Here is a 26,926-nt window from a genome sequence, read left to right as displayed (position 1 = left end):
CTCTGAGAGCCATTAGGAATCATTTCTGGCCATCTTAGTCCGGTTTTACTTTGCCTACCCTCCGAAGGTCTGAGCGCATGACCAAGTGCCAAGAATTTCAAGCGTATTCTTGGCTTTGGCCCTAATCCTGAGTAGACTTTGGAAAATTTAATGATATTCATTGGTTTTCTGACTGCTAGAGAAGTGGGGTTCATGCATAGTTATTTCATGTGGAAAATTCCACAGCTACAGAATTTAAAAATGGTTTAATAAACACTTAAGTTATAAGACGGTTTATTGTGATTCTTAAATATGAGATGTCAAACCTTGAAACAACGCTATAACATTTTTAATGTTTGAAAAGCAACTTTCCTTGCATTTGGATAATAATGATGATGACTTTTCAGACATAGTTGTGATTTTTTTGCAAGAAGACGATGTCTGAGTAAGATTTGCTGCCACTCTGAACCTTTAGTACTTCACAAAGTATGAGAGGTACATGTTTGCTTTTCCTTCCAGCTTCTTCATCTTATTGGTGCTTAGACTTTTAAAAGGGTGTACTCTTTGAGCTAGTACATGCTGCTTAAGAAGCGAACACACTCTTTTTTTTTTTTTTTTTTTTTTTTTTTTGCGGTATGCGGGCCTCTCACTGCTGTGGCCTCTCCCGTTGCGGAGCACAGGCTCCGGACGCGCAGGCCTAGCGGCCATGGCTCACGGGCTTAGTTGCTCCGCGGCACGTGGGATCTTCCCGGACCAGGGCACGAACCCGTGACCCCTGCATCGGCAGGCGGATTCTCAACCACTGCGCCACCAGCGAAGCCCCGAACACACTCTTAAAAGTAGTTGGTGGAAAATTTCATTAATATTCTATGCATGTGGCCCTCGTACTCTCCTGTACTCTCTCTCTTTAGAACGCTCTTAGAAAAGCATTATCGGGCCACTAATAAGTCAGAACTTTGGTAATCACTGGGTCATGGGCCCTCAGACAGCCTGCCCTCCCATCCTCTGCCTTTATCTTGGTTCTGCTCCTAACACCTAAGCCCAGCTCCGATGCTAAATACAAGGTACATGAAACTCTCCCTCCCTCTCTAGGGAGAACAGAGCTCACTTGACCCCTGATCCTTTTCTAACGTGTGGGATCACAGACTGAGGCAGAATTAACTTTAAACATTGTCGAGCAACCCCCTCTACAACCCCCTTATCGAGTCACCAGCCCCACCTGGCTTGTAGACATCTCATCACCAGGAACCTCCTGCCTCACATAGAAGTGGGCTCCCTATTCAGAAAGGTATCACTGTTGCCGAGAGAGAAGGCAGGAAAAGTGAGCAGTCATCAGAGTCGTGGACATATTAAGACTTTGAATTTTATTCGCTCAGCAGGGAGAGCTAATTTAAGCAGAGGAATAATCTGAGCAAAGCCTTACTTCTAGAAAGTGAACTTGGCAGTTGTATAGAGATAAGACATAGCCGATTGGGTCAGGAGGCAAGGAAATCACATAAAAGAATATTGCAGAGCACCTAGTGAGGAGCACTAAGGACCTCAGTGTAGGTGAAGGAAGCACTGAAGCCCTGGTTTATAACGTTGGTGGTTCATGACGGTCACCTTGGCAGCTTTTTTCAACATACAGATGCCTGGGACCCATGCCGAGTCTTGGTGTTTTTTTTTTTTTTTTTCTGTTTGGTTTATAAATGTTCCAGAGGTGATTCTGCTGTGCTGACAAAACTGAGATCTGCTGAAATAATAGTAGCCATGCTTACTGAGCAACTTGAGGCTGTGCCAGGCTCTTTACTTAAAATAACTCACTAAATCCTGTCTGAGCTACATGCTGTTTTATGCCCAATTCACAGATGAGGAAACTAAGCACAGAGAAGTTAAGTCGGTGGCCCCAGGTCACATAACAAGTCAGTTATGTGAGAGCCAGGATCAGAGCTCAGACTGAAATAGGATGAAAAAGCTTGGTGTTTTTTTCTGTTATTTGCTTTTTTTTTTTTTTTTTTGCGGTACGCGGGCCTCTCACTGTTGTGGCCTCTCCTGCTGCGGAGCACAGGCTCCAGATGCGCAGGCTCAGCGGCCATGGCTCACGGGCCCACCCGCTCCGCGGCATGTGGGATCTTCCCGGACCGGGGCACGAACCTGTGTCCCCTGCATCGGCAGGCGGACTCTCAACCACTGCGCCACCAGGGAAGCCCTGTTATTTGTTTTGAAAATAATATGAAATTAAATTAGCTAGATTTTCCTAAAAGATAAGATTTTTTAAAAAGTCTGTAGAACTGGAAAGTCACGCTCAGGATTCTTAAAAAAAGGTGTGTGCTTAAAATGTTAAATTACAGGAAAAATGATTTATTTAAATCATTTTAAAATAAAATGAGCCAGCCCAGCATGCGTTTCCTGGCTTTCTGTTTCTCCTACGGCTACCAGCAGAAGAACAGAAATATGATGTCATTTGATACCTGCGTACCACCCCTTCCCCCGCCCCTGTCCCCACTGAGCTAATGAAAGAGTACAATAAAATATTTCTAATACAGGAATTCCTTTGCTGACAAAAACAAAAGCCAAAAAAACTAGTTTTCAATCATGCCCATGATGTCCATTAATAACAGAAACATTTAAAATTCCTTATAAAGAAAAAGAAAAAAATAAAAATCACACATACTGTCCCCATCCAAAGGGGATAATGTTAACATTCTTCCAGAAGCCTTCTTTTAGTATTGGTTTTAAGTCTTTATTTCATTGGAGATAAAAACTAGACATATTAATATGGTTTATGATATTCATATGTTTAAGGTTTGGATTACCCACTGATGGAAAAATCCGTCATTTATAAATTTATTTTGGCAAAGGGCTATCTTTCCTAAACGGTGCTCCACAGAGTGTTAGTTCTACAAGGTGTTAAATAGTAGTCGACAAAAAATCAGGGCTCCATGGCCAAGTAAGTTTGGGGAATGCTGCACACCGCCATTCTCATCTTGGCAATTCACAACAAACATGAAGCACTAAGAAATCCTGCAGAAAGGCACTTGTTTGTTTAACCTAGCATTTCTAGTAGCCTTTCCCCACTTCTTGTGGAAAGACTTTAAATAGCTTTCTTATATTGCATAGTTTGGGACATGCTTGGATAGGATACAAGGTAAGGCACAAACTCTTTCTCCCAAGTATTCAGTTTTCCTATTTACTGGATCGTCTCTCCCTTCCTGCTTGCTTATGAGGCTTTCTTTATCGTACATTAAATTCCTAAATATCTTGGGGTCCCTCCTAGAGCTGACTTTTGGCTTATGTATTATTTCGAGATAGGGCATCTGTCGGTATTTTGGGGGGAAGCCCATTTGAGTATAGAATAAATCACCTTTAATAGCTACAGCCATGCCCTGGTATATCTGAGTATCAAATGTGAACTTTCCAGCAATAAAATTGAGGCCCAGTGAGTGATCAGGTGTGGAGTCTATTGAAGAAATTTTTGCATTGGGTAGGAAGTCAGACGTGAAGGGATATTCAACGTTTTTTTGGTAATTGGCCACATCATTAGCAGTTTCAGTGGGCAAGGGCTGTATTCCCCCCACCCTTTTTCCCAATTAACAAGAATGATGGTATTTAGCAGCCTAAGGTTAGTCAAGAGTCAATTTTGAGTCAGATGTACTTGGAAACTTGTCCATACATATTTTCCTTTATAATATTCTGGCTTCATGAGGCAATTTAGTAAAATGACACCCGAACTACTTAAGATTATAGAATTAATCACATTTCATCTTGAGTTGCAAGTTTTAATTGATCTAATTCTCATGGCCTGGAACTAGCAGGGACCACATGAATTTCATTTTTACATGGTTATGAGGCTAGTACTTTTTTATTTGTTTTTGTTTAAAATATCAGATTGGTTAGCCCACATTTGGGACACCTAGAACCCACACTTTAGATACTTAAATGATGCTAAAGCCCCTTTCAATTGTATGATACAGTATACAGAACACTTTCCCCCAGTTTTCTTGGGGAAAGAAGAAAGTTAAGAAAAAGCAAAACCAAACATTTATATATATATAAAAGCATGTCTGGATGGAGAAACTCTAACATGTTACTAGTGGTTCTAGACAGATGATAAAAGTTTGCTGGGTGTCTTCTGTTCTCCAAAGTCAACTGTGTACCCCTGGTAGAATGACCAGGATGAACTACATCCATGGGCTTGCTCCCCTGCCCTCTGGTTTCTGGTTGAGTTCCATGACTGGAGAGAGAGGGAGGAGGGGGAGGCTGGGGTATTGATTTCCCTGGCCCCTTATTTGCAGGATTGCTGTGCTGGCTGAATTCCTCAACTGAAGGTCACAGCACCTCACCAGAAGGGCTTCTCCATATGGCTCTCTCCTGGGTTCTGGTAACCACTACCTCCTTTTGCCCTTTGAGCCTCACTGTTTCGAGCTCCATCACAATCCCTGGTGATTTCCCTTGGCACATCCTAAAGATAGCAGTGATCACTGACCAGATAGTCCACCGTCAGCGTTAGGATGTAGTTGCTCACTTAAATGCTGGTTACTGTCAGTTATCTCTTGGCTAAATGGATGTGTACTTACACCTTGTTTTTCTCTTAGATCCAAGAGTTGAAGACTGGCTCCTCATGTCCTCGCCTCTGCCACAAACCATCATCCTGGGACTCTATGTCTATTTTGTCACATCCCTGGGACCAAAGCTCATGGAGAATCGAAAGCCCTTTGAACTCAAGAAAGCGATGATAACGTACAATTTTTTCATAGTACTCTTTTCTGTGTATATGTGTTATGAGGCAAGTGTCTTCAGTATTCCTAATGGGAGAATTTTGCCTGAGTCTTTATGTTTGTCTGTCATCATGTTTCTTGTTATGACTGTAAGGGTAACTCTCCAAGATTTAAGAAATTTCAGAAACTTAGCTCACTAGAGTAGGTGTTGGTCAAAAAATTGTTTTATATAGACCAGATAATTGAACTCCTTAGAGGATCTCAGTATAGTCTGCCTCACAGGTGGTGAGAAAATTAAGTCCAGGGACTTGCACGCAGTTAGCCATAAAAGAGGATTGAATGAATCCATAAATGTTAAATTTTAACGAAACTCAGAGTTGGAGAAATTACATAACTTACCCAAAGTAGTGTAGCTGGTAAGTGGAAGACTGATATTTGAATCCAGGTTGGTCTGACATCAGAGCTCATCCTGACTCTAATGAGTTGACATCATCATGGTAGCAGCTTTGGGTTCTGCATGCCCTGATGACCTATTAGGCGGTAGACTGTTTGGTTTGATTTAGCTGGGCTTTGTGGGGGACAGAGAACTTAGACTCATACAAAGCAGTAGGTGAGGGAAGCTGTCCCTTAACTGTCAATAAGAGAGGTGGAGAACTTCTAGGACCCAAAAGCAGACTCATGAATTCTCTCTCTCCCCTCTGCTGATTACAAGTCTTAGCCACCCTCCCTTACCTGCTTTTCTGGGATTTCTTGCTTCTCTTCCAATGCTGGCTGGCTTCCTCATCCTATTCTCCTTACTTATTCCTCTGCAGCATAGCCTATGCTTCCTCACAGCTGGGTCCCAGGAGGGCCTCATATGACCTCTCCAGCCTCTCTAGACACCACGGCCTCTGCACATGCATCTTTCCAATCTGATTCCTGCCACGGATCCACCTGATCAGATCACCTTAAATCTGCTCTGGCCTCATTTCTCATGGCCTTCCTGAAGTCTGGACTTCCTTTGCTGCCTTCTAATTTATTTCCAAAATTAACTCACAGGTCACCTTACTGTCCTTTCTGGAGCATAAGCAACTGAAAGGGAAAGAGTAATAGAATAGAGCTAGGGAGCAGAAAAAATACATACTTTGGGCAAGTTATCAGAGATGGGATATCGCCTACTATAGGACAGTGCTAAGAACAGACCTGGAAGCCAGGAGACCAGGGACTAGTTAGTCCCAGTTGCACTACTAACTAGCTACCTGATTTTGAACTAGTCAGTTAAATTCTCTGGGCCTCACTTCTTTCATTTTATAGAGTCAGGATTGACCTTGTCTCTCATATCCCTTTATGCTCTGTGTCTGGTTGTACCATTGAATGTGACGTCCCCAAATATATTCCTCTGGAAGGAATCCAGTTATAACCAGTAAGTTTTGGTTTCTATTTAGCAATTACAACATAAAAGGTTTGAGAATATCTGAATCTGAGATATCTGAATCTATCTCCCATTAACCAGTAATACTAGAGTAACTTACCTGCAGTTTTGGGGTTTTTTACCTGCCAAATATAAATTATTACTCTTCCTTTGTGAAAGCCTAAAATATAGACATATATGTCAAAAGCTCTGCAGGCTTTGGGAATGTTCTTAAACTTAATATCAGGAAAGCATTAAGTTCTACTTTCTGTTTAAACAAAGAGTTTTGACAGCTGAGCAGCACGTCACCTCCAGGACACATTCAAACACATGGTTTATTGGGTGGGGCACGATTACATTTGCTCTACAGAGTGAACCCCTCTACTAGGGATGTTAGGGCAAATATGAGTAAGGTGAGAGGAAGTACATCAGACTAAAGGAACCCACATGTCTCATTTTATAGTGATTGTTTGAATGTGCTAGTTACTTGGCACCAGTCAAGAAATAAAGAGAGACCAGTGAAGACCCTGCAGAAGGCTATATACCACCCACAGCTTCTCCTATTTGGTGCAACACTTGTTTGGCATAGGGTAGCATGGGGAATCAGTCATCACCATCTGAGTAGATGGACTTAAGAGTGTTACTTGCATCAGTCAGAAGTGAGTCCAAGTGCAAAAGAATAGGAAGATGGGGCTTCCCTGGTGGCGCAGTGGTTGAGAGTCTGCCTGCCGATGCAGGGGACACAGATTCGTGTCCTGGTCTGGGAAGATCCCACATGCCGTGGAGCAGCTGGGCCCGTGAGCCATGGCCGCTGAGCCTGCACGTCCGGAGCCTGTGCTCCGCTACGGGAGAGGCCACAACAGTGAGAAGCCTAAGAATAGGAAGATGCTCACTGACAGATCAGGATTTTGTAAAACAGATTTAACTATTTCTGTACCACATTCCCTTGTTCCTTTGAGAAAATTCATTGACTTGTTTTTGTAAGATACTTTTCTCACCCATGATATATGTCTTATACTTTTCTGAATCTTAATTCTCAAGATTTCATAATTTACCAAGTTAATAGTGTGATTAATTTATATTACAAATCAAGCTAGGAGTTAGTATCAATCAAAGAGGATAGTGTTTTTAAATAACACGGTCTAAGTAGTTTTTCTTCTTCGTTTCTTTTCTTTTTACCATTAAAATGTCATTCTGATTATGCCTCATAAACTTTTGCCTTTAGAAGTTAATTTACTGTAAAGTTGTCATTTCAGCTTTAACAGTAATTAAAAGTGCAAACTTGTAATATAATAGAAAATCATATAATCCTTATGCTGAGAAAGAAGACATCCTAGGGAAGATGTTGGCATTTGTGAGAATAGGACTCCAGAGATGAACTGGTCATATTGTCAGAACACTAAAGTAAGCCAACCATTTAATATAAATGTTAATTTTAAATTAGAACGCTTAGTTTTTCATTTTCAGGTACTATTTTAAAAGGAGACCTTCCCACCTTCAGACTGAAAGAATGTCAATGTAATCTTTGAGTTAAGGTCCAGATTTATCAACAATAGGCTTTTTCTTCTCACCACTAGCCTAAGGTCACTTCGTGGGTGTGTTGGAATTAAGGCTTGCCAGACTGCACTTTCTTGTTAGTATTTTCATCTCTTACTTGTCATGTGAATCCAAAGCAAAACTAATACGTGAGTCTTGTATTTGGTTGATCTTGATTTAAAAACTATGGGACTATCACTTCACGTTACATCCACTATCCAAGACAGGAAAAACCCAGTTGATGCATCCATCGGATGAGTACATTGAGAAAGTTGCTTTGCTCATTTATTTGTTGACTAATTACAAAGGCTGGAAATTATCAGAAAAGACTGAATTCAGACTTAGTCACCCCTTTGAGAGTACACAGACATAGGCACAGGCACATAGAGATGTACATAAGGTCAAGCACTTACCAGTATTTGCTGTTCAAACAAAACATTCCTAGTATTTTGTTCCCCACTATATTAGAATAATCATTCCAAGAAATAGCCATTTTAGTTAGTACCACAGTTTATATAAATGTGACTTTACAATTTTGAAAACTCTTTTCTTTTTTAACATTTTTATTGGAGTATAATTGCTTTACAATGGTGGGTTAGTTTCTGCTTTATAACAAAGTGAATCAGTTTGAAAACTCTTGATGCTTTGATATCAAGTGAGTTCCGGGTTTGTAATTGTTCTAGCCCGCCTTTCCTTCTGCACCGACTGCTGACTCAGCTGAGAATGTAATGAAGAGACATACTCAAAACTACCTTCATTGTAGACGTTGAGCAAATATTTCCTTCTTTAATATGCATGTGCTCTCTTGCAGTTTGTGATGTCTGGCTGGGGTACAGGTTATTCCTTTCGATGTGAAATTGTTGACTATTCACGCTCGCCTACAGCATTGAGGGTAAGTTTCTTTTTGGAAAAACTTGTAACACAAAATCAACGTTAAAACTTTTTGGACTCTATTTGTAAACACTGAATGTGAAATCAGAATGAGTAAATGACTCAATTATCAGAATATATGTGTTGAGAGAAAAAGCTAAAAATTACAAGAAAAAAAATCAAAGAAATTCAGGTGTATAATTTTCTATAAAATGAAAACTGGTGCTTTTCTTTTTGAATTTCTTGGATTTAAAAGTAAATTTATGACTGGTTCCTCAAAAAACAGAATTACCGGGCTTCCCTGGTGGCGCAGTGGTTGAGAGTCCGCCTGCCGATGCAGGGGACACGGGTTCGTGCCCCAGTCCGGGAAGATCCCACGTGCCGCAGAGCGGCTGGGCCGGGCCCGTGAGCCATGGCCGCTGAGCCTGCGCGTCCGGAGCTTGTGCTCCGCAACGGGAGAGGCCCCAGCAGTGAGAGGCCCGCGTACCGCAAAAAAAAACCCAAAAAACCCCAGAATTACCATATGATCCAACAATTCTACTTCTGGGTATATACCTAGAAGAATTAAAAGCTGGGTTTCAAAGAGATATTTGTACGCCATTGTTCATAGCATTCTTCACATTAGCCAAAAGATGGAAGCAACCCACATGTCCATCAAGGGATGAATGGTTAAACAAATAGTGGTATATACATACAATGGAATATTTTTCAGCCTTAACAAGGAAGGAAATTCTGACAACTGCTACAATGTGGTTGAGCTTTGAGGACATTATGCTAAGTGAAATAATCTAGGTACAAAGGGACAAACAAATACTGTATGATTCTGTTATACGAGGTACACAGAGTAATCAGATTCAGAAATAGGAAGTAAAATGGTAGTTGTCAGGGGCTGGATTCACCAATGGGGACTTACTGTTTAATGGGTACAGAGTCTCAGTCCTATAAGAGGAAAAGAGTTCTGTGGATAGATGGTGGTGATGGTTGCACAAGAATGTGAATGTACTTAATGCTACCAAACTGTACACTCTAAAATGGTTAAGATCGTAAATTTTATGTAATGTGAATTTTGCCAAAATTAGAAAAAATAAAATTTTCTTCCATGTAAAAATAAATAAATAAATTCATATCTATGTGTGTTTCTGCAGATGGCACGCACCTGCTGGCTTTATTACTTCTCCAAATTTATTGAGCTCTTAGATACTGTGAGTATGTAATCATCACGTTTGGTAAATGTTTGATGTTTCAATGAAAGCAATAAACCGTGAGTGTACAGTTGTCTTATAACTTTGGTTATCTCTCTTCCTCAGGCAGACCTCATTATCTTTTACTTTTTATTATCAGTTATTTTAGAGAATAGGATAAACTTATTTTTCAGCCTTTTGCAAATGCCAAAAGATTTTCTTATATATCTACCACCTGGTTAAGATAAGAATGTAACTAACACATATACTACAAAGCTATGTCTCTATATAGATGGATGACAGTTGTTTTGTGAAGTAAGTTCAAGAAGCAAAGAGCAGAGAATATGTTGCCTTTGGTTCTTTATAACAAAGCACTGTGTTATCCATACTCCTTTAAGAGGATAAATGCTTCGGAATTCATAAACTTACACTAGAATGTTAGCTTATCCCTGGAATATCAGTAATTTTGGTAACATCAAAACTATTTCCATCTGCCTTTCTGAAGTCCTTGTTTACGGGTCTTCTCCCTTCCTGAGTATCAACTCTGACTTTGAGTGACTAGGCCTGGGAAAAGCAAGTGCCATGGATTAGGATCCATGATGAGAGGAGAAAGCCATGCACCTTTATTTCCAGAAACAAAGGAAAGCTGGCTATTTATTTTATCTTTGTGGCATGTGGATCTTATTTATCTGGAATCAGTTCGGGGCCTAAGACTGACACGTGTTTTCTCTCTTCAGAATATATACCACTACATTTCTGGTAGCAAATTTCAACATGCTTTACCTTCTCAGCTGGCTGCACGTAATGTTAGAATTAGAAAGGAGAATTTAGTGAGTGTAGAATCCAGTGGTTCTCAAACTTTAGCATGAATTAGAATCACCTGGAGGACTCATTAAAAACACATGTGCTTGGGTCCCACCCTCAGAATTTCTGATTCAGTAGGTGTTCGATGGGGCTCAAGAATTTGCATTTCTCTCAAGTTCTCAGGTGCTGTTATTGCTGTTGGTCCAGAGTCCACACTTCAAGAGCCCCTGCTGTAGTCCAGTGGCTCTCAACCACTGTGGTGCTGGAGACCTAACTGCGTTAGAAAACAAAAACCTGGGCCCTGCCCCCAGAGATTTGGTGTCAGATGGTCTGGAGTTAGAGACCAGGAATGGTTATTTAAAAACAAAACACAGACCTTCTTGGTCATTGTAATACGCAGACAGGGTTGAGAACCATTGACCTAGCCTGGAGCACTAAATCTGAAGAGAAATGGAAGCCAGAAAGTTATAAGACTTGTCCAGAGGAACACTGCTACTGACTAGGACTAGGACCCCAGATTGCTGGTTTATGGCTTTTTCTGTTGCACCGTGTTGCCTTCCTCCACGTGCATAAGCAAATGTATTTTGACTTCATCGTTCCTGCTTTGCATGTTCTCAGGTTCAGCTTCCATAAGGAAACTTGCTGCTCTGTGTTCTTCCCTGAACCACATTTCTCAACTACTCTTAGGAATGCTTTTGTTTCTGCTACTCTGTTTAGTCCTGTACTTAGAAGTCTAACTCATCACTGGTCTTCTGCATTTTGAATATTTTTGAACATTTAATTCTGCTTTTGAATATTTTTTGAACCCCCCCCCCTCCACAAAGCCTTCCTATTCTACCTCTTTGTTTGTCATTTCTGTAAACCACTGGATACATTCAATCTGGATGGTGCCTTTGTTGCCCTTCTCATTTTTCCTAAGCTGCTTTGCTTTCTTTTCCACCCCTACTTCCCCAATTAACTCTTCAAGTAGTTCCCTCTTCCTCTTTCTTTAATAAGAATTTGCTAACTTCTGATTTGCTACAAGTCCTCTTTTAGTTTGCTTAACCCCTTATCTAAATTGGTAGGATGTGTTAGGGAGCAGTGTAGAAATTCAGTCCTAGGACTTAAAAGTCTCTGCTTCCCCATATATTTCAAAATCCACGTGGTTTTTTTTTTAAACCAATAACGTTTTCTCAGTAATTTTTGGTCATATTCTTCACTTTATATCTTTGATTTTTAAATCTTCATTTAATATCTTTTCACCTTTTTATTGATTCTTGCATGACTAGGCATCATACCTAAGTTCTCTCATACTTATTAGCTTTTGAGCTGCCTCTTAGAAAATCAGCTGCTTCTATAGGCATTCTGTAAGGCAACTCTTTCAAAGCACATTATGACATGGAATAGTTTGCACTTTGCCAATAGTTTTGTAACACTAGATAAATTATTGCATGGTTTTATATGAACTTGATTTTCTTTAAATTATTTCAGATCTTTTTTGTTCTGCGTAAGAAAAGTAGTCAAGTGACTTTCCTGCATGTCTTCCATCATACCATCATGCCATGGACCTGGTGGTTTGGAGTCAAATTTGCTGCAGGTAGCCAAGGGAGAGTTGGGATCATGTGTTATAATTGATTACGTTTCTGTATGCTATAAGCATAAATTCTGTCCTTAAATGTGGTTTAAAAGAATCTCAAAACATCAAAGAATCACTTTGATCAAACTTCTGACTTTCATTAATTATCTGAAACATAAACAAAGGACTCCTAACTAGATCTCCCCGCCACCCCCCAATACTCTTAATTATGTAAGACCTTTGGGTATAGTCTTCTACACATATCCTTTAGTTGTTTTGTTTGGATTTTATTCTTTTCCTATATAGTTCTATAACTATTTTTAAATAAATAACAAATAAAATGGCAAAATCCTTGGTTTTATAGGAATATAGTTAGATAACTTATTCCTTGTGTGTTTCCAGGAAGTTAGAATGTTTATCTCAAGTTCCATGTCTTCTTTGCTTTCAAATTTCCAAAAACTGATACACATCCCAGTTCCTGAAAACTCTGTAAAGATGTGTCAAATTGCAGTTGTCCTACCTTCCCTAAACATCCTACCATAGTAAAGGATGTTTTGATATTGTTTTTTAGGTCAAAAATAGTTTAACTCAAAAGCTTGGCAAACAGGTTCTTTAGCTGGTTTTGATTTTATGCTTCTGAACATCTAGAATATGAGAAAACAGAAAGGTAAGTAATTTTACCTATCATAAATTTTTAAATAAGTGATATCCTGAAGGATATAGTCTTACTAGCAAAGGTTGTTTGGGGGATTTATGTATGCTAGTTTCTTCAGTTTTAGAAGTCTTCATATAAGCCTGCAGCCCATACTAGACAAAGCTTTAACATTTCTGTGAAGAGCTCAACTCTATTGGGCATTCTGACTTGGTGAGACTAAAACGAAAGAGAAACCACAATTGAGGAACTCTTGTTTGAGTTTTAGACTCTCTAGGCATGGGGAAAAATTCTGCATGTCTCAGACAGAGCATGAGGGGACATGGATAAGCCAGTGGCTAGAAGAAGACGGCAGGATCTAGGGGAGCTGGAAGGGCTGTCCCTACCTTCGCCTAAGGGCATCAGATTTTCCAGCATGTAAAGTAGCTCCTTGCCCCAAATTGGCATTTATCTGTTGAGGATTTTTTTTTAAAGGAAATGTAGTTGTTTTTCTTATAATGTATATATGTGTTAATTTAAAATTTTAACTCACATTATAACAAGATAGTCTCATCTGTGTCCATTTTACAAATTGAAGGTAGTTATTTAATCTCCATTATTTTTCTTTGCTTTCTATGTTTTTATTTTTTCTCACATGTATATTGTGCCTCTCAGTTCTTTCTACAGTGGTATTTTTTTTTTTTTTTTTTTTTTTTTTTGGTGGTATGCGGGCGTCTCACTGTTGTGGCCTCCCCTATCGCGGAGCACAGGCTCCGGACGCGCAGGCTCAGCGTCCATGGCTCACGGGCCCAGCCGCTCCACGGCATGTGGGATCTTCCCGGACCGGGGCACGAACCTGTGTCCCCTGCATCGGCAGGCGGACTCTCAACCACTGCGCCACCAGGGAAGCCCAACAGTGATATTTCTTAATGCTATTTTGTTTGGTGAAAATTAGAAAATACCTAAACATCCAGTAATAGAATGGTTATGATGTCTTGTGTTTATAATTGTGAAATGCAAATGATATTGAAAGACATTTAGCTCAAACTTTTGTTAAGAAGCTTGGCTCCTAAATTATCAGAAATAGATGACTATTCTTACTATTCTGTTTTTAAAGTATGCTGGACAAGGTATTTTCACACCCTTAGAACTTATTTATTCAGATTTCTTCCCTGAGACCAGATTATTCTATTACAACACTGAAAAATAAGTATAGATTAAAAATATATAAGAAGACAATACCCCAAAAACAGTGATTTAGAGAAATCGACACAAAAGTGGTCTCCCTCTCCTTCTTTATGCATCTTCTAATTTTTCTAGTTTGAATATCTGTTGGTTCTATAATGGAAAAAAATAAATTTTATTTGAAGAATAGAGTTGAGCATTTTTCTAATTTCTCTCTTTAAATCCATTGATAGTCTGGTTTCCATTTAAAAAACAAGCAATGCTTTCAATAATGAACATTTAAACATATAATATTCCTCAATTTTTCAATGTTACCATGTACATTAAGCACTTTGTAGTGGATTCATTGTCCACACCTCAATTCCCCTTCTGCTTTACAAAATGCAAGCGATAGAAAAGAATGTTTTCTTCTCTCTCGTATGTCCCATGAGTTGACACTTCTGCTCAGTCTCATGTGTGGAACCTAGTAAACACTTGTACAGCACACCTGATATCTGTTCAGTGACAAGCACAGCAACAAGAGCTGAGCTATTCCCAGAAGTGTGGTGTGGCATTGGCTTTCATTCCTAGAATAAAACTGTCCAGTTTAAACTGTCCTTTCAAAAACTTGAGCACAGCTGATCTCTATCTAGTATTTAATTTCCTGTTTGCCTATTGTACTCCTCCCTGGGATGATAGCAATCCACCTTTTCTTTTCTTTTTTTTTTTTTTGGCTGTGTTGGGTCTTCGTTTATGTGCGAGGGCTTTCTCTAGTTGTGGCAAGCGGGGGCCACTCTTCATCGCGATGCGCGGGCCTCTCACTGTCGCGGCCTCTCCTGTTGCGGAGCACAGGCTCCAGACCCGCAGGCTCAGCAGCTGTGGCTCACGGGCCCAGCTGCTCCGCGGCATGTGAGATCTTCCCAGACCAGAGCTCGAACCCGTGTCCCCTGCATTAGCAAGCAGACTCTCAACCACTGCGCCACCAGGGAAGCCCCCACCTTTTCTTTTGAACGTGATGAAAATATTTCTGAGCCAAGTTTTTATATTACTTATGTATATACTCCCTCCCAGAGATATGGAGAGTTGTGATAATTACCCAGGTGTTTATTTTTTTCCAAACCAAAGGAGTAAAATGTGATGGTACTAATTATAATTCATCCTGAGATGTTTGCTTTTGAGAACTATTATAAAGAAGAAAACAAGCTTAGAAAATACTTTATTAGAAAAGCCTTCCAAAGAAGATATGAAAAGCATTACTAATTAAAATGTGATTGTTCTGTGAACATTGAAATAACTTACCAGAAAATAATCATTACTAGGGAAAATAAGCAAGTTAATTTGATTTGATAGCTTATTTTGATCAGTAACCCTTACTGAACACTCTTAGCTACACTAGTGCTTTGTTAAGTTCCTGTCCGTAGGAGCCTCATTTTAGGACATTTAAATGGTGAAAGTTTCTGAGTGGAAAATAGAACTCTTCTACCAAAAAATGGGAGAGGTGTGTTAGTGAGAAAAGCTCAGTCTAATGTAGTTCATTATCAAGCATGAAATAGATTTCCTGTGTATATGTAATTGTGAGACAAATGGACTTGAGGGTTATTTGGCTTGTCCTCATGTTAAGCAGCTTGACTCCTAATCTCTTCTATTTTTAAATTAGCCTAGAAAAGGTGTTTTCATACCACACTAATTTGTTTATTCAAGTTTCTTTTGGGAAATAAGACTAATCCAAATGTAAATAATAAAAGCTGGGAGGTTGTTAATAAGCTTCATTAATTCAGTTTCTTCTGACTTGAAATTTGTGATAATTACAGGATTAGCTGAAATTTGATTTACTTATTTAGGAGAGGAAAGTTTACAAAGCACAGTATAGCATAAAAGAGACTTTAGGGGAATATTTAAACTACTTAAAAGTAATTATTTAAAACAGGTATTTTAAGGGTGTACTTTGTCAGTGTTAGTATTTAGAAGAATCTAGCGTTGCTGCAATTATGAATGATTTTTTAAAAAAATAATTATTTCTTCCATGAAACAATTTTTATGACATTTCTCCTTAGAAGATTGTGGTTGAAGTAATAAATTTGTATTTTGCTTTAAACTTTCTGTAACTCATAGCGTTCATGAATTCAGTTCTTCCTCTAACATAGGCAAATCTGTGAGGTTTTGCTTAATTTCTGAAATTAAAGAATATTAGAATAAATAAAATAGCATATTTTGGAGAAAAATTTAAATTCTAGGTCAGCATTACTAAGCTGAATCAGGCTGTGCATAAAGAATGAAGATTCTTCAAGATTGTGCATCTTAGGAAAGAGACACTAGGGAAGAGTTTTGGTTTTTTTCTGACCATCAACTGCATACTCTCTTATCCCTTCCACTGTACTACTGATACAGCTAAAGACAATTGTAACAATCTTTGCTTATATTCCCCCCAGGGTCCTTTTCTTCTATTCTAAATTGAAAGTGATCAGTGGGAGATGTGGTGAGATTAGAAGAGGAAAACCAGGATAGGAAGGCACAGTTGATAACAGTCAAATAGAAGCAGTAAGGAAAGATGATTTAACAATTAATAAATGTTTATTTTGGAAAAACAATGATTGATTAAAGCAAACTTAGCACAGCTTGGTAATGAAAGCCAGTGGTTTTACTGCCAAAATTTTGTGGCACTTGGACTTCCCTGGTGGTTCAGTGGTTAAGACTCCATGCTTCCACTGCATACTGCAGGGGAACAGGTTTGATCCTTGGTCAGGGAAGTTCCGCATGCCACGCACTGCGGCAAAAAAAAAGAAAATTGTGGCACTAAAAGTATTTATGGAAAATTATTGAGAATGGAAAAAGTTAATTTGATTCCGCACAATGTTATGTAAAATAATATCCTTAGTGGCTTTATTCATAATAACCCAAATTGAAGACAACTCAAATGTCTTTTAATGGGAGGATGGATACATTGTGATACATTCATATCACGTAATACTACACAGCAATAAAAAGGCAATCACATGGTTGAATCTTAAAAACAGTATGTTGATTGAAAGAAGGTAGCCACAAAGAATACATCCTGTGTAATTCTATTTATATGAAGTTTTGTAACAGGCAAAACTAATAGTTGATGATGGAAGTCAGAATAAAAGTTACATTGGGAGGAGTATGTTCTTGGAAGGGACACATGGGAACTTTATGTGGCATCAGCAGTGTTCTATATCTTGAATTTGGTGGTGGTAACATAAGTGTATGCATATGTAAAAAATCATCAAGTTGTACGCTTAAGATTGGTGTACTTTGTGTGCTTTATATATGTTAATTCTCACTAAAAATGAATTCGATTACTATTACTTAGCAATATATTATATTTAAAAGGAAGTCAACTTAGTTTGTTAAAGTAAACCCAAATCATAAGACTATTTTAAGGTTAAGATATCACAGAATAAAGTCATGCTAATTTATTTAACAAGATTTGTATTTTAGTTTTACTAACTGGATGTATTATCCAGCTCCCTCTAATTTTATAGCTATTTAACAATAGAGATATTTCCTATATATTTTTCTTCCTACTAAAATTAAAGAAATAATTATACTAAAATTTCAGTTCAGACAAAAATGTGTCTCATTTTAAGGAACAGTGCCCCTATTTTATAATATTTTTTTCCAGGTGGTTTGGGAACATTCCATGCCTTTCTAAATACAGCTGTACATGTAGTCATGTATTCCTACTATGGACTGTGTGCATTGGGACCAGCCTACCAGAAGTATTTGTGGTGGAAAAAGTATTTGACATCATTACAGCTTGTGAGTAATTCATTTTCTTTAAAACCAGGTATGAAACTAAACTGGAGTCCCTTGTCTTCCTTATGAATGAGGATACTAACTAAAGAGAAAAGTTTACAAAACACAGGGTTATAAATTGTCTGGCCTCTTATGGCATCCCATCATTGTCCTTTCTTTGTTATGTGAACTTTTGTCAGGAACGTTATTGAAAGCAAAGCCTATTTGGTAGCCAAGAGGATCAGACAATTAAACTAGCGTGTGTATCTTTATACCACCTTTATTCTATTTTATGCATTTATCTAAAATAAAAATATTTATGTTCAAAATTGTGTGAACCTCATTATACATAATATTAAATTAGAAGTTAGACATTCCATATTCTAGAGATAAATGACCTTGAGGGAATGTAACTTTGAGAGGATTATAAACCTTCCTGTGTGCCTGCCTGTCTAGTCCTAACACTTATAAGTCTGTTTTTCCTCCAACTAGTAAAAGTACTGTGGGAATTAAAGGTGTAGAATGGTGGTGTAATATACATATTGACAAAAGTGACAACACCCTAAATAGCCAACCATAAGGAAATGAAGAAGTAAATTATTTTAATTCCTGCTTGGGAATATTACAAAGTCATGAAAATTATTCACAAGTCCTTTCTTTTTAAGCATTTTTTATGATTGTAAAGTAATATACCCTCATTGCAGAGAAATTAGAACATCTATACTGCATGTAGAATTTTGTATCAGGCTTTTTTTTCACTTAACATACTCTTAAATGTTGTAGAAACTTTTTAATAATGTGGAAAAATACTTATATAGCAAAAAGAATACATGTTGTTCATTATTTTTTCAAATATGTTGATAATATTTACACAAACACACCTACATAGAATGTTGAGGATGCTGCTTACACTTTCTAAGGTTTCATTTTCTTGTCTGCAAAATGAGAGGAATAACTGTATCTACTGCACAGGAATGTTCTAAAAGTTCCTTAAGATAATGCAAGGAAAGCTGATGATTATAACAGGAACAATATGAAAGTCTTAACTATGGTTATAACAGGATAGATTGTGGGTAATCATTATTTATTTTTATGTATAGATTTTTATTTTCCAAAATTTCCACAGAACGCATGTTGCCTTTTAATCATGAGAAAAAATATATCCAAAAAAATCTGGATGTTAGCCCAAAACATGTCCCTTTTAAGACTGTGTAGAACTTTCTAGAACACAGAGCCCTTGGGCATCGCTAGGAGGGTCACCAATGCTCTCTCACTCCTTGCAGATTCTCTGCTGCAGTTGGCAGATAGGATGTATTTTTTATCTTTGATGGTGGAGGACCGGTGGCAGATATGAGGACTTAGCGATGCTTTGGCTCCTACAAAATAAGCGGGGGCTCTAATTAGAACGTTTTTATTCCCCTCCCCACCAACGGAAATATCCAGACTAACAACAGGACAGAATGTTTGAAATCAAACTGCCCTAGAAAATTAAGCCATAAGGTAGTGGTCCTGTATGCATTTCATCAGTCAAGGACTCAAGTCAGAGACTGATGGTTCTCTGAGCGTGAAAGGGCTGCTGCACTGCCCTGCTCCAGAGACATTTACATAGTACCCCCTGGAGCTGTGCACTTTGGCAGGACTGAATAGTAGTTCCAAATTCCCATCTGCATTTTGACATTGTTCCACCCACTGTCCCTCCCATAGAGGCTAGATTGAAAGCTAAAATTCCCTGTCCAACAGTAGCCTGGATGTGGTTGGAGAGTGTTTAAACATAAGCAGACAAAGAATGCATTAAATAATTGCTCCACTGTGACTCTTCGTAGCTAAACAATGCTTTTCATTCTTCTGTCTGTTAGGTCCAGTTCGTTATTGTCACTGTACACATAGGCCAGTTCTTTTTCATGGAGGATTGCAAGTACCAGTTTCCAGTCTTTCTGTACATCATTGTGAGTTACGGGTGCATCTTTCTGCTTCTCTTTCTCCATTTTTGGTACCGTGCTTACACCAAAGGTCAGAGGCTACCCAAAACAGTGAAAAATGGAATCTGCAAAAACAAAGATCACTGAAATTCAAGCACAGCATCAATCTATGAATAAGACTGATAACCTTGTCTTCCTTGACAATCAAGAGATATTTCCATGTGCAGTGCATTTTGTATATTTTTCAAAATCAAGAGCTTGTATTTTTATGATAAGTTATTCGGGTTTCTGATATTTGAGAGCCCAAAGCTCCCAGATAACAGTCTTCTGATAATTAGAGCCTAAAGCAGCCCGTTTTTCAGCTGCTTTTAAACCTAATCTAAAGGTTTTATTTAACACATTTTGTTAGATTGAAAGAAGGATGTGAAACAGTAGAGTACTCTTCAAAGAAGTCCAGTATAAATGAAAAATATCATTAGATATTTTGAGCACGGACAGAGATCCATGCCATACAGTAGATTCCTTCTGCCAGGTCTGGAAACCTTTAACTGTGGGCTCTGGCTTTGTTGCTTGTTAACTATATTCAGAAGACAGTGTATTTACTCTAAACTTAAATTCCCATTCTAAAGAGCTAATAGGGTGAATGTTAAGTGTATTTTTGATCAGTTATCATTTAAAATCACTAATGGTAATTTTTAATGGATCTCTTGAGTAGCCGGCACCAGTTTTGCTTGTAAGACTTCCTCACAACGCTTTTGTTGTATAATCTGTTTAAAAGTGACAATCCTTTAGGGTAGTACATGGATGCACTTGAAACTAAGGTTAAGTTATTATTTTGAAAACAAGGTGATTTGTTCTGATGGCTTAATGAACACTTTGCTATTACCATCTTGCAATGAACTTTGTATATTTCAGGAACGAGGTGAATTTGTCAATGGAAAAAATAGTTGTCTGTCACTTTCTCATATCATGGTTTAAAGGATTATCTTGGTTAGATGTATAAATGTTCATATCATTGGCACACATTAAATGATTTTAGACCACCTAGGGATGGGTTAAGAGTGGCTTGTGAAGCAACTGGGAGCAAATGGTGGCACAGAGATTATCCAGGGAAGATTTGGTGATAAGGGTCTCTCTCATAATGTGAGCGAGCAAGAGAGAGACTGTATAATAGTTATTGTTATAGATTCACGGCATGGAAAAATATTTTCCAGAATTATGAATTAATTAACAGCCTGGAATTCTTTTTTTCAAACTTATAAACTATATAATGAGGGACTGAAATTCATTTTGCATAGCTCTCATTTCTTTAAAATTGCTACTTTCTAAAAGTAATATTTTCTTGTTGGAGAACCCAACTACTGATCAGTACAGTTTTGCCCAAGAAACAGCAATATTTGGACATTTCTGAATATTTCCACAGTGTTTTTTTTCTTGTTCTATTTTACTTGATTTTGAAGGATTGCTTATGCTTGTATGACTGTCAGCAATTAGTACTCCAGTAATTATGTAACACACAGTGATACTTATTGTGCAACAAAGCCTGAGTTTTTACCAACTGTAAACTCCTATAGTTAGGTGTCTCCCTCCTAATCCATTAATCTATACCATGGCCTTTTCTCTTCACACTCAGCAAATTAGTAAGGTTATTTGCCTTTAGTGATTTCACTCGCTTACAATATGAGAATTTGAGGGTTGATAAAAGGGGAGATTTCATTTTTTTTTTAATAAATAGTAAAGAACAGGAGAGCAAAGCTAAAAGAAACAGCAGCTCTAATTTATTTCTCTGTGAGAGTCTCAGGGTTCCTTAAGTGTTTTCCTATTTTTCTCTTCAAATCCAGCCTGTGCTAAAATGAGGAGGTATGGTAGATGCTGTTACACATATGCACAATTCCCAAAGACCCCAGTAGGGTAAAGACCAAAAGGAAGCAAAACTGAAAGAAGAGAAAACAGGAGAGTTTGTTTCTTCTCTTGCATACTTTCTGCCCTGCACTGTACAACCCCTCCTTGTCTCCCTGTAATCTTTAAAATGTTTGCTGTGCCTGTGAACTAACAGCAACATGTGACAGAATCACATTCTACATTATATGAATAGGAATGGAGAGCTAGTATGTTACATGAAAAGAAATCACAGCTGGCAGAGGTAACCTCTGTATGAACATCAGCAGATTAGAATGGGTATCACTGGGTGTAGGATTGGATGGGCATTGTTTTATTAAACAGCTCTGTGGGTCACATAGAGTTTCTGTTGGAGTTTCATTCCACTTTTCAGGACTTCCTTGCCTTTGGGTTTGCTTACCTAACAAATAAAAAGGACAGCTGCAAAATCTGGCTTATGACATAAAGCTCTATGAATCCTTTAGAACCTATACCTATATTACAAATAAATGCAAATGTAAAATTTAAAGTATCTGTGGGACATTGCCATTTTACAGTCTTAATTGAGTAGAATTCTTAATTGAGCAGACTACATTGTTACAAAAATTATAAGATTATGATGTTACATTTCTTCAATTATCCCTTATCTCTGTTAACTACTTTTAATGACTGTGGAAAACTCTGTGGATACCCTCAAAGTTTGGGTTTGGTTTTTGGTGTGTGTATTATAATAAATTTGTGGTATCACGTGCACATGTGTGTGTCTTTCATTTTGGAATCTTAACTGCATATGTTTGCATGGATAGATGGTTTTTAATATGAATATTCATTTAACCAAATCATTTTACACATTTGTTGTACACTTGTTATGTTTAGAGCCCTGTGCTAGACATTAGAGTGATACAAGATACAAAGATGCCTACCACATAGTTGGGACCTCCTGGAGCTTGCAGGCTGGCAGAGGAGATTACGTTACAGGGAAGTATATGATTGGTGCCATATGATTGAAAGTCGTGGCACTTAGCAAGCAGGTAGGCTCCATGAAGGTATTTAAATTTGGGTCATGTATTTAAGATGTATAGGTTGTCAAAATGGGGAGTGGGTTAGTGGGCAAGGTGTTCTAAGTGAAAAGAAATAACAACTCAAGGCCCAGGGGAAGGAAAGCATTAGGAAAGTGTAGGGAATGGCCAACAGACCAAATTGAGTGAGGCATCCTGTAGTTGTCACAGAGAGATAAGGCCAGTAGGGAGGAGGGCTCTGACACTGGAGATGTGCTGTTGCAGCATCCGCCCTTGATGTCCCAGGCAAATAGGAGCATTCAAAGATTTGGGGGAGAGGAGAGGTATGACCAAAGTGGTACCTTAAGAAGAGTCACCTGGTAGGGTGGGGTGGAGGCATGAGACGCTAAAGGCAGAGATAAATTAGTTGATTAGGGTGAGGGGAAGAGAGCTGGAATGTGTGACTGGAAAGAAAGAGGCTGATGGGAGAGAGCTTCTGATGGGAGAGCTGAATCTGGCAGCTGATTGACCGAGAATGAGGTGTGCTGCACAGTTCAGAGAAGCAGTGTGGGAGTGTGGAAAGGAGGCTGAATCTGAAGCTGTGAGGCATGGATATTAGATGCCAAGCGACCTTGAACAAGCCAGTTAACCTCTCTCAGCTTGTTTCTTCATCTGTAAAATGAGAATAACAGTACAAGTTCTCCTTGCTGGATTGTTGTATGGTTTAAATGAGATAATATATTTAAAAGCCTTCTGTAGTAACTGGTAAAAATATGAAATAACATAAGCACAAAGAATACAGATTTACCAGACTTGAGTGGGGAGGAAAGGAAGGTGGATCCTTACCCAAGAGAGACCAAGGGTTTTGGTACCTCCACTTCAGGACGTAAGTATATGTGTTGATTGTGGAGGAGGAGGGGACAAAAGTTTTTCTAGACGTTTCCAGCAGATGCAATCACAATGCAGCAGGCTCACAACAGGCCCTGTTAACACCAGCCTGCCCCAGAGAGAAGACCAGAGGGCTCTTACTTTTACGTGGCTACCTGGGTGTGGTCATGGCTTTCACTGACAGCTGGTATCAGGTCAGGCTGTACTTGCACACATGGCCCAACAATCTTTACAAACTGCAACACCCTTATCATCTAAAAGAGCATTTGTTCCTATATTTAAGCTGCAGCATTTTGAAAATATTGCTGTACCTTTTGTATATTCTAAAGCCGACAGGATTCAGTTAATTTAGGGAACAGTCTGTTTACTAAGAGAGAAGGCTTGGTACAAGGTAGTATTGGCTTCAAGTGCCCAGGCTGCCCAAGGGGACATTCTGTGCTTAGTACTTACAGCTTCAGTAGGCATGATGTAGGCCGTGAGTGCAGACCTGCTGCCTTCTGTCTTAAAGGCTGCACGGGGCTTCCCTGGTGGCGCAGTGGTTGAGAATCCGCCTGCCGATGCAGGAGACACGGGTTCGTGCCCTGGTCCGGGAAGATCCCACATGCCGCGGAGCAACTAAGCCCGTGAGCCATGGCCGCTGGGCCTGCGCGTCCGGAGCCTGTGCTCCGCAACGGGAGAGGCCACAACAGTGAGAGGCCCGCATACAGCAAAAAAATAAATAAATAAATAAATAAAGGCTGCACGAATCTTGGTCAGCGTGTCTTCTGCTTGCTTTGTGCCCATGAATCTTTTCCTTTCTTTCTTTTTATTGTGCCAAATATCCTACTTCAGGCCCAAGTAGTTTTGCCCAGATGAGAGAATTATCCTTGGTCTTTTTGCATTTTGACCGACTATAAGAACCTTTTATCCAACTAGGCTGTTTTCATGGAGGGGAGCTTGGTGCAGTGGCTGGGAGCACTGACTCTGGAACCAGCCGCCTGGTCAGATCCTGGCTCTGTCACTTATGAACTGTGTGACCCGGACGACCTCTCTGTCTTAGTGTCCCCACTGAAAGTAGGAACCCTGGCACTTCCCTCATCAGTTCATTGTGGAGATTAGATGAGTTAATACAGGGAACACTTTTAGGGCAGTGCCTTTCTTCTGGTTCAGACCGAAAACCTGAGTCATCCTCAACTCCTCTTTCTCACTCAGCATCAAAGGCTTCCTCTTAAAGTATCACTAGAATTTGACCACTTCTGGGCCCTCATCATGTCGGCCTGGATTTCTGAAATAGCTTCCTCTCTGACTCACTGCTTCTGCCCTTGCCTCTCTACAATGCATTGTCTACATAGCACCCAAAGTCATCTCCTAACAAATTGATCATGTCACACTTATACTCAAAACCCACCAATGGCATGTGATTTCACCCAGAGAAAAAGCCGAAGTTTCTACAATGGTCTACAAGGCCTTCCATGGTCTGTCTCCCCTGCCATTGCCCCTCAGTCCTCATCTCCCACTTGGCTCCCTCTGGCCCAGCCACAATGGCCTCCTTGTGTTCACTGGACTGTGTGAGGCACATTCCCATCTTAGGTCTCAAGGTTTAGCTTTTGCCTCTGCCTCGGGGGCTCTTGCCCTTGGCTAAACCCCTCATTTCCCTCCAATCTTTGCTCAGATCTCACTTTCTCAATGAGGCAGGCCCTGCCTGCCCTGTTTACTATTGCAACTGGCACCTCTCTGCCTTGCTCTCTCTTTTTTTCCGTATAGCTCTTATTACCTTCTAACATGCTATACAGTGTGCTTAGTTATTATTTATATTGTTTATTGACTGTCTTTCTCATTAGAAAATAACCTCCTTGCGGGTAGACATTTTTGTCTGTTTTATTCACTGCAAGTGCCTAAAACAACGGCTGGCATATTACAGGAACTCAAAAAATCTGTATTGAATGAATGCATAAAGCACCAAATAGGTGTTTGCTATTGTTACAGGTTCTCTTCCTCTGCTCACTTTTTACTGACTTATTCATTCATTCAACAACAGGGTTTTTTTTTAAAATAAATTTATTTATTTAATTTTGACTGTGTTTGGTCTTCGTTGCTGCGTGCAGGCTTTCTCTAGCTGTGGTGAGCGGGGGCTACTCTTCGTGGTGGTGTGTGGGCTTCTCATTGCAGTGGCTTCTCTTGTTGCAGAGCACGGGCTCTAGGCGTGAGGGCTTCAGTAGTTGTGGCTCATGGGCTCTAGAGCACAGGCCCAGTAGTTGTGGCACATGGGCTTAGTTGCTCCGCGGCATGTGGGATCTTCCCGGAGCACGGCTTGAACCTGTGTCCCCTGAATTGGCAGGCAGATTCGTAAGCACTGCGCCACCAGGGAAGTCCCAACAGTTTGTTAAATACCTAGTATGTAACAGGTTTTGTGCTGGACACTGAGCATAAAAAACAAGTCAAATAATAGCAATCCAGGCTTCCCTGGTGGTGCAGTGGTTGAGAGTCTGCCTGCCGATGCAGGGGACACAGGTTCGTGCCCCGGTCCGGGAAGATCCCACATGCCGCAGAGCGGCTGGGCCCGTGAGCAATGGCCTCTGAGCCTGCACATCCAGAGCCTGTGCTCCGCAACGGGAGAGGCCACAACAGTGAGAGGCCCGCGTACCGCAAAAATAAATAAATAAATAAAAATTTAAAATAATAATAGCAATCCCCACAGAGGTTTACACTTGGATAGAGGGAGACAAAAAGTGTTGCAGCTACAAAAGTGATGGTTTTTAATCTAGGGACACAAAGGAGAGCTAGTTCTCCCTGGCTGACGGCAGGACTTCAGAAAAGGCTTGAAAGACGTGGTAGTATCATATGACCCATGAAAGGTGAGGGCCTGTTTGTTAGACAGAATATGAAGACAAGAGTGTGCCCCAAAGATAATTCCAGGCAAGAAAGGGAAAGAAATGGCCTGCATGAACTTGAAGGAAATGTGTAAGGTGAACCCAGTGTTTCAGCTTCAAGAGTCAGGCCCAGGACCAGGATTGACTGGGATTCAGGAAGAAGGAACACATGGTGAGTTGGTTTTGGCCATGTTTAGTTTGAGGGATGTCCCTCCAACAAATCTTCTCCTTTTCCTCAGGCAGTAGTGTGATGACTGTTCTTTCAAGGAGCTAGGATTAGGAGAGGATAAAGGGTAGCAGGCAAAGAAATGAGGGATTGAGGGAAATTTTTTTTTTTAAAGAAGAAGATGCATAAACATGTTTATTTCCTCTAGGGATGGCTTGAGGAGAAGAGTGAAAAGTTGCATAAATACAGTGGGGAATGGATGTACTTAGCCACAGCCACAGATGTCAAATATTTCCCAGCCTCCATCAGGACCCTGCTGAGTCCGGAGACCATACATCTGTAATGGTCTCAATGTGCATAACCATGTTAGCCCACGATCGTGTGGGCACAGAGAAGACTTGCACTGACCAAGGTGGGGAATTGCAAGAAAGATGCAGCAGGACAAGGAAGGGAGGATGTTGAGAATGTCAGTAAGAGCAGACGAAGTGGTGCATTATGGGAGCTGAAATCAAGATTCTCAAAGGACAGTGGTGCTTACGAAGCTCCTTATGTGTCTCATGTGGTAAAATCCTCACAATATCCCTAGAAGATAGGTACAATAAGGAAGATACAGGTAAGGAAATTGATGCTGATAGCATTTAAGTAACTTGCCCAAGATCATGCAG

At 39.6% G+C, this 26,926-nt stretch overlaps 1 protein-coding gene across 3 annotated transcripts in view; it reads left to right on the top strand.

Moving 5' to 3' along the window:
* The window catches only part of ELOVL7 (ELOVL fatty acid elongase 7), a 69,779-nt gene extending 47,666 nt beyond the window's left edge, over positions 1–22,113 (top strand). For 2 of the 3 annotated variants that reach the window (XM_059060981.2, XM_067031012.1), the window contains exons 3-8: positions 4,554–4,744; positions 8,414–8,494; positions 9,618–9,674; positions 11,928–12,033; positions 17,451–17,587; positions 19,420–22,113. In XM_059060981.2, coding sequence (XP_058916964.1) covers positions 4,554–4,744; positions 8,414–8,494; positions 9,618–9,674; positions 11,928–12,033; positions 17,451–17,587; positions 19,420–19,629 — 782 coding nt within the window. In that variant the 3' untranslated portion in view covers positions 19,630–22,113. The remainder of the gene's footprint in view (positions 1–4,553; positions 4,745–8,413; positions 8,495–9,617; positions 9,675–11,927; positions 12,034–17,450; positions 17,588–19,419) is intronic. The other variant, XM_059060982.2, reaches the window with a different exon arrangement.
* The last annotated feature ends 4,813 nt before the right edge of the window (positions 22,114–26,926 follow it).

The sequence above is a fragment of the Kogia breviceps genome, chromosome 4 (genome assembly GCF_026419965.1).
Source record: "Kogia breviceps isolate mKogBre1 chromosome 4, mKogBre1 haplotype 1, whole genome shotgun sequence".
Classification (NCBI taxonomy): domain Eukaryota; kingdom Metazoa; phylum Chordata; class Mammalia; order Artiodactyla; family Physeteridae; genus Kogia; species Kogia breviceps.
Note: the sequence above shows the minus strand (reverse complement) of the source record. Positions and strands in the feature narration are given on the sequence as shown.